The sequence below is a fragment of the Rhineura floridana genome, chromosome 20, assembly GCF_030035675.1.
Source record: "Rhineura floridana isolate rRhiFlo1 chromosome 20, rRhiFlo1.hap2, whole genome shotgun sequence".
NCBI classification, from domain to species: domain Eukaryota; kingdom Metazoa; phylum Chordata; class Lepidosauria; order Squamata; family Rhineuridae; genus Rhineura; species Rhineura floridana.
The window spans coordinates 2,548,943-2,560,837 of record NC_084499.1 but is presented as its reverse complement, the minus strand read 5'-3'; the positions used below and the strand labels follow the sequence as shown (position 1 = coordinate 2,560,837).

Sequence of the window (11,895 nt, the reverse complement as noted above, 5' to 3'; positions counted from 1 at the left end):
CTATCTAAAAAGTTTGGTTTGCAAAAGACACCTGAAAGAACTTCTATTGGCAGGGAGTTCTACAGGCCATGGCCTGCCACACTGAAGGCTCGGTCCCTGGTGGAGGCCAACCACACCTCAGGGGCCATGTGGGGAACCACCAAAAGTGCCCCATCAGAAGATCTGTGATCGAGATGGAGGAGAGGGAGTCAGGCGGTCCTTTGGGTCCAATCGGTTTATATATACACTCCATCTTTCAGAATAAACCACTCGTGGCTAATCTAAGCCCTCCAGATGTTGTTGGACTACAACTCCCATCAGCTCCAGCAAGCATGGCCATTTCATGCCGATTGGCTTGTAGGGTGCTGGAGACATTGGGACCCTGCTCCCCCCAAATAAGGGGAGTAACCCCCCCCCGAGACCCCTGATGACGACACCCCTGGGTGGGTGTCACAAATCAGTAACAGCACAGCTCAGAATGTGGCATGGTTTTCAGCATTACGCCTTGTGAGAATCTCAGCTCCCTATTTAAGAGATCAGATGATATTGTCTACACTTTTACAAAATAGGGTTGTAAATGTGAGCAGTATCAGCTTATCTCTGAAGGGAGAGGTGGTAATTAAGATTTCCAGTGGGCAGGAACAATCAGGAGCCTCGTCCTTTTGATTACTAGCAGGAGCAGAATCCAAAAATAGGTAAGGTATGCAAGGTGGCATAATTGACACTGTTTATACAGGTGCAGATCTGGATTGCCTGGCTGCAGGGTTTTTTGTAGCACAGAGGACAAGCAGCCCTGTACATAGTAGCTTCCACACACATACATTGCATCAGTGTTTGCCGAAGGAAACTCCCTGGCCAGTAAGCTGTGCACAGGCCAGCTGATGTGTGTGGTTGCTACCACTGGCATTCCAGCCCGTTCTGCTGCATTTTCTGATGCTGCAATTTCTGTGCAGGAGTAAGGTCAGTTTACAAAATTTATTTATTTATTTTATTTATTTTTATTTATTGTATTTATATACCGCCCCATAGCCGAAGCTCTCTGGGTGGTTTACATTAACTAAAAACATTGAAAACAGATATACAAATTTAAAACACATCTTTTAAAAACAATTTAAAACACAATTTAAAAGTTTAAAGGCAAAACCTACTTTCAGAAGCACTTTAATATGCAAAAATTACAAAACATACAGTATAATATTTTCATCACCTCCCTCCAGAGCATATACTTTCCTCAGCCTGGTGCCTTCAAATGTTGTTGGACTCCAACTTCCATCAGTTCAGCCAGACAGTGATTATGGTAATTGTAGTCCAACATCTAGAGGGCACCAGGTTGGAGAAGGCATTATCAGTGTCAAAAGGCACAGAAACTAAGCTCTTCAGTGCACGACAAAATATTTATGAAGAGGGAAGCTTCAGTTCCAAGGGCACTGTTGAAACAGTTTACAGGTGGGGAGGTCCTAGGGGGCATCAGTTTTCTCCCCCTCCACAATTCAGAGACTGTCTCTTCTTCAATCAGGACAGTGCTTCCAAGATGAGGCCAGAGATATGGCCACAAGACAGCCAAGGGCAATCCCCCAAGGTGGTGCTTTTAACTTTGATTATGTAAAGCTCCTCTCTACAGAATCAGAGCATTGGCATGTTTAGCTGAGTGCGGTCTACTCAGACCAGCAGATCTCCAGGGTCTCAAGCAGAGAGAGATCTTTCTCCAGATCTAACCTAAGATCCATTTATTTGGAGATGTCCAAAACAGAACCTGGGCCTTCCTGTTTGCTCTGTCACTGAGCTCCGGTCCGTTGAGAGAATATAATGCCCGCTGACTACACAAAAGAACAACCACCGCCCGTCACTAGTAAAGTTTGGAAGACATTCAGCATTATTTGGAGACTCTCTTCTCTTGGCTACTCTCCCACCCCCCTGGTCTCGTAGGCAACATCTTTTGAATGTCAACGCTGCCAAGACTCCGCCCCAAGGCCACCCCAATTTCAACTTCACACAGGAGAGGCCTCTCGGCCATTGCAAAGATGACGGATCCTATCTCGACCGTCTCTTTCCAGTTTCACCAGCACACCTTTGGGATGTAAAAAATGCTGTCTGGACAGTCGAGGTCGGAAGGAGAAGACTTCATCCTGCTCCAGACACAGTGTGACCTTAAGGCTTTGCCTTTAGATTATTGTATACGTAATTAGCTCATCGCTCTTGATCACTTCTCAGATTTTTTTTTTAAATTCTAAAAATAAGCAACATTCAAGGAAAGGATGGTCACAGAGCACCGTCTTCCAAGTTGGGTCTTCTTCATTCAGGCTTTGTTAATGCTTCTGCTCGGCATTCGTCAAGAAGAAAAGGTGACTGGAGATCTCTGGCTTTCAGATACTTTTCTAGTCCCTGCAAAAGAAGGAGGGGCAGATAATTTCAGTTTGTTTGACATCCTTGCCCTGCCATGGTCACATGCACTAGGGATGGTGAAACATCTGTCTAGGTATCCCATCCTCCCCCACGTTGGTACCCAGCACAACATTTGTTCTCTTCGCTTTTCAAAGCTTTTTGAACTCAAGGCAGCATTCCCTGGCGGGCAACCTTTCTTCTGGGGCCCGCATGACTGTGGTGGTCAGGATCAGAGGGCAGAATGGGGGAAGAAAAGACGCGACTCTTGCTCTTTGTACACTAGGCTGTGCGTTACAAAGTCAGAGGTTTTGATACAGACAGAGAGAAACCCCTGCAAGAGGCATCATCACAGTTCAGCGATACACTCCAGCCAGGGAACAGCTCCCAAGGCAGCCAGGCCAGTGATGGGTGGGACCTGAGAAGAGTCCTAAGGGCCAGACAGAGAGGCCTCAAAGGCCACATTCAATCCCCAGGCCCTGAGGTTCCCCGCTCCTGTTTTAAATCTATTATTATTATATTATAATTATTATATTATAATAAATGGAACTCAAAGTGACTTACCCAAAAAAAATTGTGCTCAAAGTGGCTTCCAACAAAAGCAGACAACAATTACAAAAACAATGTCATAATAAAATACTACAAGAGCTGTAAAAAAACAGTGACAAATGTCACAGTAAACAAAAAAACCTTTTCAATACTATAACGTTACATTCTTTAGCAGGCCACGTTACACCTCTTGGCAATATGGCAAAAACAAAAGGAAATACAATCTAAGCACAACTTTGCCCCTACCCTCGGGGGTGGGGAACATCTGTGCCCCCCCTCCAGATGTTGGACTGCAACTCCCACCAGCCCCGGTCAGTACGGCCAATGGTCACAGATGATGGGAGCTGGAGTTGGGCAAAGGGCCAGACAGTGGCAGCTGGTGGCTCCGTGTCACCATGCTGAAGCACCTTGGACAGCTGCTTGGAAGACTCGGAGCGGATTCCACTGCCCTGCTGACACGGAGCCACCGGTTGCTGCTGGGGCCACAGGTTTCCTTCTGCCGCCCTACCCCATCTTTCCACATTGGGTTCCCTTTCATTGCTAAACTGTGCCCTTCACCCCTCCAGCTCTTCCGCCTTCAGGGCTCCTGCTCCCTTACACAGCTCTGCCCATTCTTGCTCACAGCCTCCAGAAAGATGCCCACGGTGCCAGCTCTCCTCCTTCCCTTCCGTTCCCTCCTCGAAGCACACTTCCTCCATGTGGCCCTTGACTGATCTTGTTAATCCAGACCTCAAATGTAGGAACTGAGGAACTACCTTATCCCAAGTCAGACCATTGGCCCAGCTAGCTCAATATTGTTTACACTGACTGGCAGCAGCTCTCCAGGGTTTCAGGCAGGCGACATTCTGAGCCCTACCTGGAGCTACGAGCAAGGACTGAACCCGGGACCTTCTGCGTGCAAAACAGGTGCTCTGCCACTGAGGTACAACCAAGAAACCAGCCTTTTGAGTACATGGATTGAGATTTACCCACATTGGTTCAGTCTGTACTCACTTCCTTCTCTCCATTATTTCCTCCACTGTCTATTTTAAATTTGAAACCTCTACAGGAAGGGACCTGTCTAGGTTGCATATGTAACTCTAGAAGTGCCATAAGTGCGTGTTATCAATAATCAAAAAGCTTTTAAAACATTAAAGAAAGGCAAGGATTCTTAGCTTTTAAAAAAATCTGATATAGCGGTCTTTTTCCCCCAACGTTTCATGTGATTATTTCACCCCCATGGTTTTAATTTAAAGAGACTCTCATGGTACATTTTGTTGAGTTCATTTGTTTATGCTGCTTAAGCCACTCTTCAAAGAATGCAATTCTGACTGAAATTAAATTTTCAAAAGCAAACAAAATATCTTGCTCTTTGCCCTATTTATGAAGCTCCTTTATCTAGAATCAAACCCTTCATCAATCTAGCTCAGTGCTGCCTACACTGATGGGAAGTGACTGTCCAAGGTTTCAGGCAAGGGTCTCTTCCAACTCTACCTGGAGATGCCAGGTGTGAACCAGGGATTTTCTGCCTGCAAGGTGAAGTGCTCTACCAATGAGCAACAGTCCTTCTCTTATCTGCCAGAAGCACAGCTGAAGTTTCTTGAACCTGAGGACTCTACTCCATGCATTTGTTGCACTGGCTCGGAAATATGAACTCATCTCCCTTAAAAACAGATACTGAGACCTTACAGGGGTTCACATAAAATGCTACCCTCACCTCCCCAAAGTAAGAGACCAGTGGTGAAATCTCACACACGGCGGGTGGTTCTTCATCTTCTGATAAACTGGAAAGAAAGAAAAAATAAATTAATGTCTCTTTGCAGACATACTAAGTGCAACAGAAGAGAGGGAGGCAGGCAGGCAGGCAGGCAGGCAGGCAGGCAGGCAGACAAAAACAATATCAGGGCCTGCTACAGTATAAATTGTAAACTACTTTGGGTGACTTGGCAGAAAGGACATATATAAATGCAACAAATCAGTAACAGAAGCACCACACCATGTGTAGGGTGCTTTCCAGTGCTACCCAAATAAGTGTAACTGGACCTTACGCACCTGGGACTGGGAGAAAGGCATCCGGGACCAGACAGGGTGACCCCAATAAGCTGTGAACCCCAGAACCTCTATGCTTTATTATTTATTTTCCTTTGATTTATTTATAGACCACCTAACAAAACAAAGCTTCCCTAGGCCGCAGTAGAGTTTAGTCACAGCACCGGACCTTATCACCTTTCCTCATACAGTGCTCTCCAAATATTGCCGAACTGCTACTCCCATCTCGGTGGCTGTGACTGACGGTAGCTGGAGTCCAACCTGGGGGGGAACCAGGTTGGAAAACACTGTCCTATAGGATTCTTCCCCAGAGGAAAATGAATTCTAGAAACACACGCACTAACACACAGTTTCACTGCAATGGCATTGCACATCACAAATTCATCTAGACCTTCCTGGTCCCTTGGCCAAACTATAGTTTCCACACCCCCTTGGGGAGGATAAAAGGGAGGAGCCTCCACAGATACACCTACCTTTGTTTCTCAGGTATCCTTTGGCCTCTGCTATTGACAAATCTGGCTCCTGCCTTCAAGGCCCAGCGGCAGTGCTGGGAGAGGAGTGACCGCCGTGCTGTGGTGGGCGTGTCTTTCTCAGCGATGTTGGCATTCTTCAAAGGCGAGAATTCCTCTTCCCTCTGGACTTCAAAGGCTACAAATTTCCTATCAACAAAGGGAGAAACTGGAGGCTTAAGATGGGAGTTCCAACTGTGCACACGTCCTGTACATACAAGGAGGAATTGTCAAAGCAACAGCACGTTGCAGAATACAGGAAAAGTTAACATGAGAATACCAAACCGGAAATACATTTGGGGTAGGGGGAAGTAGGGACATCTGCCATCTGGATCTTGCACCTGTGCCGCGAGCTGCCAATTCCTACTAAATTGGGTTTTAAATTTATTTATTTTTATTTTATTTATTTATTAGACTTTTATACCGCCCGACTAGCAATAGCTCTCTGGGCGGTGAACACGAGAAATACAATAAAATCACATAGTATAATACAACAAAAACATATAAAAATAAAATAATCTAAAATCAATCACAGCAGATTTTAAAATTAAGTTAACTTAAATTAGTATGCCTCGGAAAAGAGGAAGGTTTAAACTTGGCGCCGAAAGGATAACAATGTCGGCGCCAAGCGGACCTCCTCGGGGAGACTATTCCACAGTTCGGGGGCCACCACTGAGAAGGCCCTAGATCTTGTCACCACCCTCCGGGCTTCCCTATGAGTCGGAACCCGGAGGAGGGCCTTCGTAGTAGAACGTAGAGTACGGGCCGGTTCGTATCGGGAGAGGCGTTCCGACAAGTATCGTGGTCCCGCGCCGTATAAGGCTTTATAGGTTAATACCAACACTTTGAATCTGGCCCGGAAGCATATTGGTAGCCAGTGCAGGCGAGCCAGAACAGATGTTATATGCTCGGACCGCTTGGTCCTTGTTAACAATCTGGCCGCTGCATTTTGCACTAGCTGTAGCTTCTGAACTGTCTTCAAAGGCAGCCCTACGTAGAGCGCGTTGCAGTAGTCCAAACGCGAGGTTACCAGAGCATGAACAACTGATGTAAGGTCCTCCTTACTCAAATAGGGACGTAGCTGGACTACCAACCGAAGTTGGTAGAACGCATTCCGTGCCACCGAGGCTACTTGAGCCTCAAGTGAAAGGGAAGAGTCTACGAACCTGCTCCTTTAGGGGGAGTGTAACCCCATCCAGGACAGGGTATATATCCACCATCGGATCAGAGAAACCATCCACCAACAGCATCTCAGTCTTGTCAGGATTGAGCCTCAGTTTGTTAGCTCTCATCCAGTCCATTGTCGCGGCCAGGCAACGGTTCAACACATCGACAGCCTCACCTGAAGAGGATGAAAAGGAGAAGTAGAGCTGCGTGTCATCAGCGTACTGATGACAACGCACTCCAAAACTCCTGATGACCGCTCCCAACGGCTTCATGTAGATGTTAAAAAGCATGGGAGACAAAACCGACCCCTGCGGGACCCCACACTGGAGGGCCCATGGTGTCGAGCAATGTTCCCCAAGCACTACCTTCTGGAGACGGCCCACCAAGTAGGAGTGGAACCACTGCCAAGCAGTACCTCCAACTCCCAACTCCGCGAGCCTCTCCAGAAGGATACCATGGTCGATGGTATCAAAAGCCGCTGAGAGATCAAGGAGAATCAACAGAGTTACACTCCCTCTGAATCTCTCCCGACATAGGTCATCAAACAGGGCGACCAAGGCCGTCTCAGTGCCAACACCAGGCCTAAAACCCGATTGAAATGGATCTAAATAATCAGTTTCATCCAATAGCGCCTGGAGCTGGCCCGCAACCACTCGTTCCAAGATCTTGCCCAGGAATGGAACATTCGCTACTGGTCTGTAGCTGCTGAAATTTTCTGGGTCCAAGGAAGGTTTTTTCAGAAGTGGTCTCACCACCGCCTCTTTCAGACAGCCAGGGACCACTCCCTCTCGTAAAGAGGCATTTATCACTTCCTTGGCCCAGCCAACTGTTCCATCCCTGCTAGTTTTTATTAGCCAGGAGGGGCAAGGATCCAGTATCGAAGTGGTTGCACGTACCTGTCCAAGTACCTTGTCCACGTCCTCGAGCTGAACCAACTGGAACTCATCCAATAAAACATGACAAGACTGTGCTCCGGACACCTCATTAGGATCAACTGCTATAAATTGGGAGTCTAAAACAACTTCTGGGTATTTCTAGATAGGTGATGTGGAAAACATTCTGTATTCAGGCTGGCTCTGGATTCTAGCAGAGTGCAGTCAGTCATAAATCATAAGAAAACAAACACCTGCAAAAGCTGTACTGAAGCAAGTATCTCTTCTCCACCTTTAACAGCGGTATTAAAAAGGGGGTTGAGGTTGCAATTCTATCAACATGGCAAGTTCTCTGGAAGACGGGACTTGTCTGAGCTTCCAGCAACATCTTGAGGATCAGAGGTTCCCCATCTCTGATGACTGTCCTGGAAACGGACCTTGTCGGAGTTACTGCTGCTGTTTAACATTTGCATTCTGCTCTTTTACAGTAATTATAGCTGCACCTGTACTGTGTTTCATTCTGACTTATGGACTGCAATCATTCAAAAAACAAAATGCTTTAGGAAGCGATAGCAAAGTGTGCCTGCCATTTTAATTCAGAAAGCAAATTTGCCAGCTATCAGATGTTTGGGAAACAAGCCATCTTTGCTATCTTTTCGGCGCCTTTTGAAGACTTTCCTCTTTCAACAAGCTTTTTAAGTTGAGACCTATCCCATTCTGCATCTGTGTCAGTATTGTTTAATACGTTTTTTAATAATGTTTTTAACCCTTCTTTAAAATTGTTGTGTTTTTTTTAAAAAAATGTTTTTAATCCTGTTTTGTTTTAATGTATTTTAAGATCTGTTTTTATGATGTTTTAAAGTGTTTTAGTGCTTTGTTTGCCACCCTGGGCTCTGCTGGGAGGAAGGGCGGGATATAAATTAAATAAATAAATAAACAAACAAACACGCCTTGCCATGACCCCCAACTCTGCAGCTGCTGGTTCCATTACTATTCAGAGCAGCCTTCGCCAACCTGGTGACCTCCGGATGTTTTGGACTGCAGCACCCCTCAGGACCGATCGAAGCTGCAGTCCCAAACACTTGGAGGGTGCCAGGTTAGTGAGGGCCGATCAGAGCGCCCACCTCCACCCTCCAAAAAAATCAGATTACAGACAGAGAAAGGCATTTTAGCATGTGTTTTTAAATTGTTTTTTAAAAATGTGTTTTTAAATGTGTATATTTGTATATTTGTTTTTAATGCTTTCAATTGTTGTAAACTGCCCAGAGAGCTTTGGCTATTGGGTGGTATAAGGTAAAGGTAAAGGTGTCCCCACACTTATAGTGCAAGTCGTTTCCAACTCTTAGGGTGATGGCTTGCGACGTTTGCTAGGCAGACCGTATATATGGGGTGGGATTGCCAGTTCCTTCCCCGGCCTTTCTCTACCCCCCAGCATATGCTGGGTACTCATTTTACCGACCACGGATGGATGGACCTTGACACCTTTTACCGGAGATGCAACTTCCTCCTTCCGTTGGAATCGAACTCCGGCCGTGAGCAGAGCTTTGGCTGCGTTACCACTGCTTACCACTCTGCGCCACGGAGGGTCTATGGGGTGGTATACAAATGTAACAAATAACAATAATAATAAAGAGAAGGTGTCTGCCACTAACTTAGAAAACCGGAACACATCAAACACAAACTTTTCCAGCTTGATCCCGTTGGGCTTCAACGGCTTTACAGGCTTGCCCTCCTCATCGACAAACGGCACTTTCTTGACAGCCACATGGAGCTTCAGCTGGGGCTCGAACGTCCTAGCAGGAGGGAAGGATGGAGCCATGAGCAAATAGGAGCTCTCCGCAAACTCCATATTCCATGGCAGAAGGAGAGAAGCTGCCCTGAAATGACCCTGGAGCAGTCCCTGTGCTGCACAGATGGAGGGGAAGGACCAGCGCTTTCTAGGCATGCCTGAAGCACCCCCCCCAAAAAAAACCCAGGAGCACAGCACATGTCCCAGAATCCTTTGCAGTGCACCGGGGGAGGTCATGACAGATGTATGTGGGGTGCCTGGGTAGACAATCTGGTGCGAAAAGGCTCTCCAAGGATACGAAGGGGGTCCTCTTGCATCAGCCCGAAGGTCCCTCTTGCTTCCCACAGAAGCCAATCCCGTTATTCTGAGAAGTCCCAAAACAGGCAGTTTACAATTGAGAGTTCAGAGCTGGCAATTCCCTTTCCAGGGCATCTTCACATGAAATTTGAAATCGTTTTTATTTGTCCAGGCTTTTTGGTGCAGGAGACAAGTACACGCAGGCCCTTTAGCTTTTATAAGTATTGGATATGGGTTCACCAGATTTTTTATTGTTAGCGGCCCTGGGCACCCTTTGGTGGAGGAAGGGTGGTATCAGGGGTGCAGTTGTCCGGGATCTTGGGGGTCATAGACCCCTCACTTTTTTTTTGACTGGGGTCCCAACAGGGTCTCTATGTCTCCAGCATCCTACAAGCCAATCATCATGAAAGGGGAGTGTGTTAGCCACTGAGAGTCTTCTAGCATGCTTCCTTGTCCTTTCCTGCCGATTGGAGCCAATCGGAGTGAAACGAGGTGAGTCAGCCTCTTCTCAGTAGCTAACAATCTCCCCTTTCATGACTATTGGCTCCTGTGGATGTCTGTTGTTGTGGGTAAAGGCATTAACAAGGATCTCATTCTCAACCTAGCTGCAAAAAAAGGGGGGAGAGGGCATGGCAGTGACTATAATGAAGAGATCCTGCACTTCTGAATTTGCCACTATGCTACTGGGTGGTATATAAATGTATTAAATCAATATAGTCCACAGGCAGGATTTGAAGGCTACCTTGGAAAACCAGAAGCTGGGAGGTCCAACACTGCTGCCTTCCTCCAGCTGCTGGTTTTCCAAGGTAGACTGCCCCTGAACATGAGGTTCCATTCTGATCTATCAAGGCCAACCAGAAAAAGAGTAGCCCTGCTGGATCATGCCAGAGTCCACCTAGTCCAGCATCCTGCTACCAACAGCAGCCAGAAGGATGCCTTTGGCTGGGAAACAGAGGAGGAAAAGCATAGCCCTCCTTGGCTGATACCTCCCCCCTCCCAAGAATCTGGTATTCAGAGATAGACTGCTCCTAAACATGGGAGGTTCCAAACAGAACATGGATTTGTTTAATCCCCTTTCAAAGCTACCAAGGTCACCCAGTGGCCATCACATCGCCTCTCACAGCAGCAAATCCACAAATTTAGTTCTGTGTTGTGTGAAGAAGTCCTGCCTGTTTGCCTACCCTGAATTTACTGCCACATCAATGGATCTTCCTTGGATGACCCCAAGTTTTAGTGTCATGAGAAATGGAGGAACAGCTTCAGTCCGCTTTCTCCACACTATCTGCAAGTTTCATAAAAAAGCTTTTATCAAGGCCCCTCTTGATTGGCTTTAGCTTTCCCGTGCAGTAGGGAAGATCCACTCCCTTGATTTTTATTTTTTGGCTAGCCCTTTTCTGCAGTACAGAGGTGGGGTTGTAAATATCACCAAAGGCTTGGAAGCATGTTATACAATCTGCCTTCAGCAGCCTTTCTATTTAGCTGTTCTGACAGGGGAAGGGAATTTTTCTTTGCTGTGACTCTTACAAGCCAACTCTGCACATGTTATTTTTGGCAACTAGCTGGACAGTTCCTGAAAATCTTCTGATAATGATTTAAAGCTATTTTTGGATTGTTTCTGTGGATCTTTTCAGATCTGCCTTTCAAACATGAAGCAAAGCTTTGCCCTACTATAGCAGTTTAACAGGACCACTGCCATGTGAACAGGTAGGTAATCTACCTCTCTTTCCGCAGTCTGGACAACAGCCACATGGTGTAAAGTTTTTGCATTTTGCAATTATAGCATTAATTCCCTTGCATTAGAGTTCATCTAAACACAGATTTTGGGAGGCTGTGTATCTTATTTTCTGCATATTCCTGAATAAAATTCACTTTACAAGTCTATTTTAAAGATGCCTGCTGTACAGGTCGACATTTAATCGACTTAAAAGGCACAGCTAAAAGCGTCTAACCAGACAGCGACATTCTAAATTTATCAAGACCCTTTTTTGATCTGAAGCTCAGAAAAGTATACAATTTCTCCCCCGGCTTTATGTCACTTTCAGTTTTCAGGGTGTGCATTCCACATTCATAAGCTCTGAAATGGTTGCTGAAAAAGTGAATGCACAACTTGCAGGACTTACTCTGCAACAGCCTGAAGGAAGCCAAGAGTAAAGAAATGATTGCAGATATTTCCGGCGCTGTATCTCAAGCAGCCATCGGGGTTTCGCATCTGCGCCGTTTCCAAGGAGATCTCGCTGTATTCCACTACCTGATACACCCCATCCACACAGCACACCACCCCAACAGGTTCTGTGGGGTAGGCTTTTTCCACTACCTTGAGTGAAAA

General features: G+C 46.3%; 1 protein-coding gene across 3 annotated transcripts in view; it reads right to left on the bottom strand.

Annotated features, from left to right (window-relative positions):
* Window positions 1–453: 453 nt before the first annotated feature.
* UAP1L1 (UDP-N-acetylglucosamine pyrophosphorylase 1 like 1) overlaps window positions 454–11,895 on the bottom strand; it is a 20,903-nt gene continuing 9,461 nt past the window's right edge. For 2 of the 3 annotated variants that reach the window (XM_061603855.1, XM_061603853.1), the window contains exons 5-9: window positions 11,690–11,883; window positions 9,136–9,276; window positions 5,409–5,594; window positions 4,604–4,670; window positions 454–2,361 (exon numbers count right to left, since the gene is read on the bottom strand). In XM_061603855.1, coding sequence (XP_061459839.1) covers window positions 2,272–2,361; window positions 4,604–4,670; window positions 5,409–5,594; window positions 9,136–9,276; window positions 11,690–11,883 — 678 coding nt within the window. In that variant the 3' untranslated portion in view covers window positions 454–2,271. The remainder of the gene's footprint in view (window positions 2,362–4,603; window positions 4,671–5,408; window positions 5,595–9,135; window positions 9,277–11,689; window positions 11,884–11,895) is intronic. The other variant, XM_061603854.1, reaches the window with a different exon arrangement.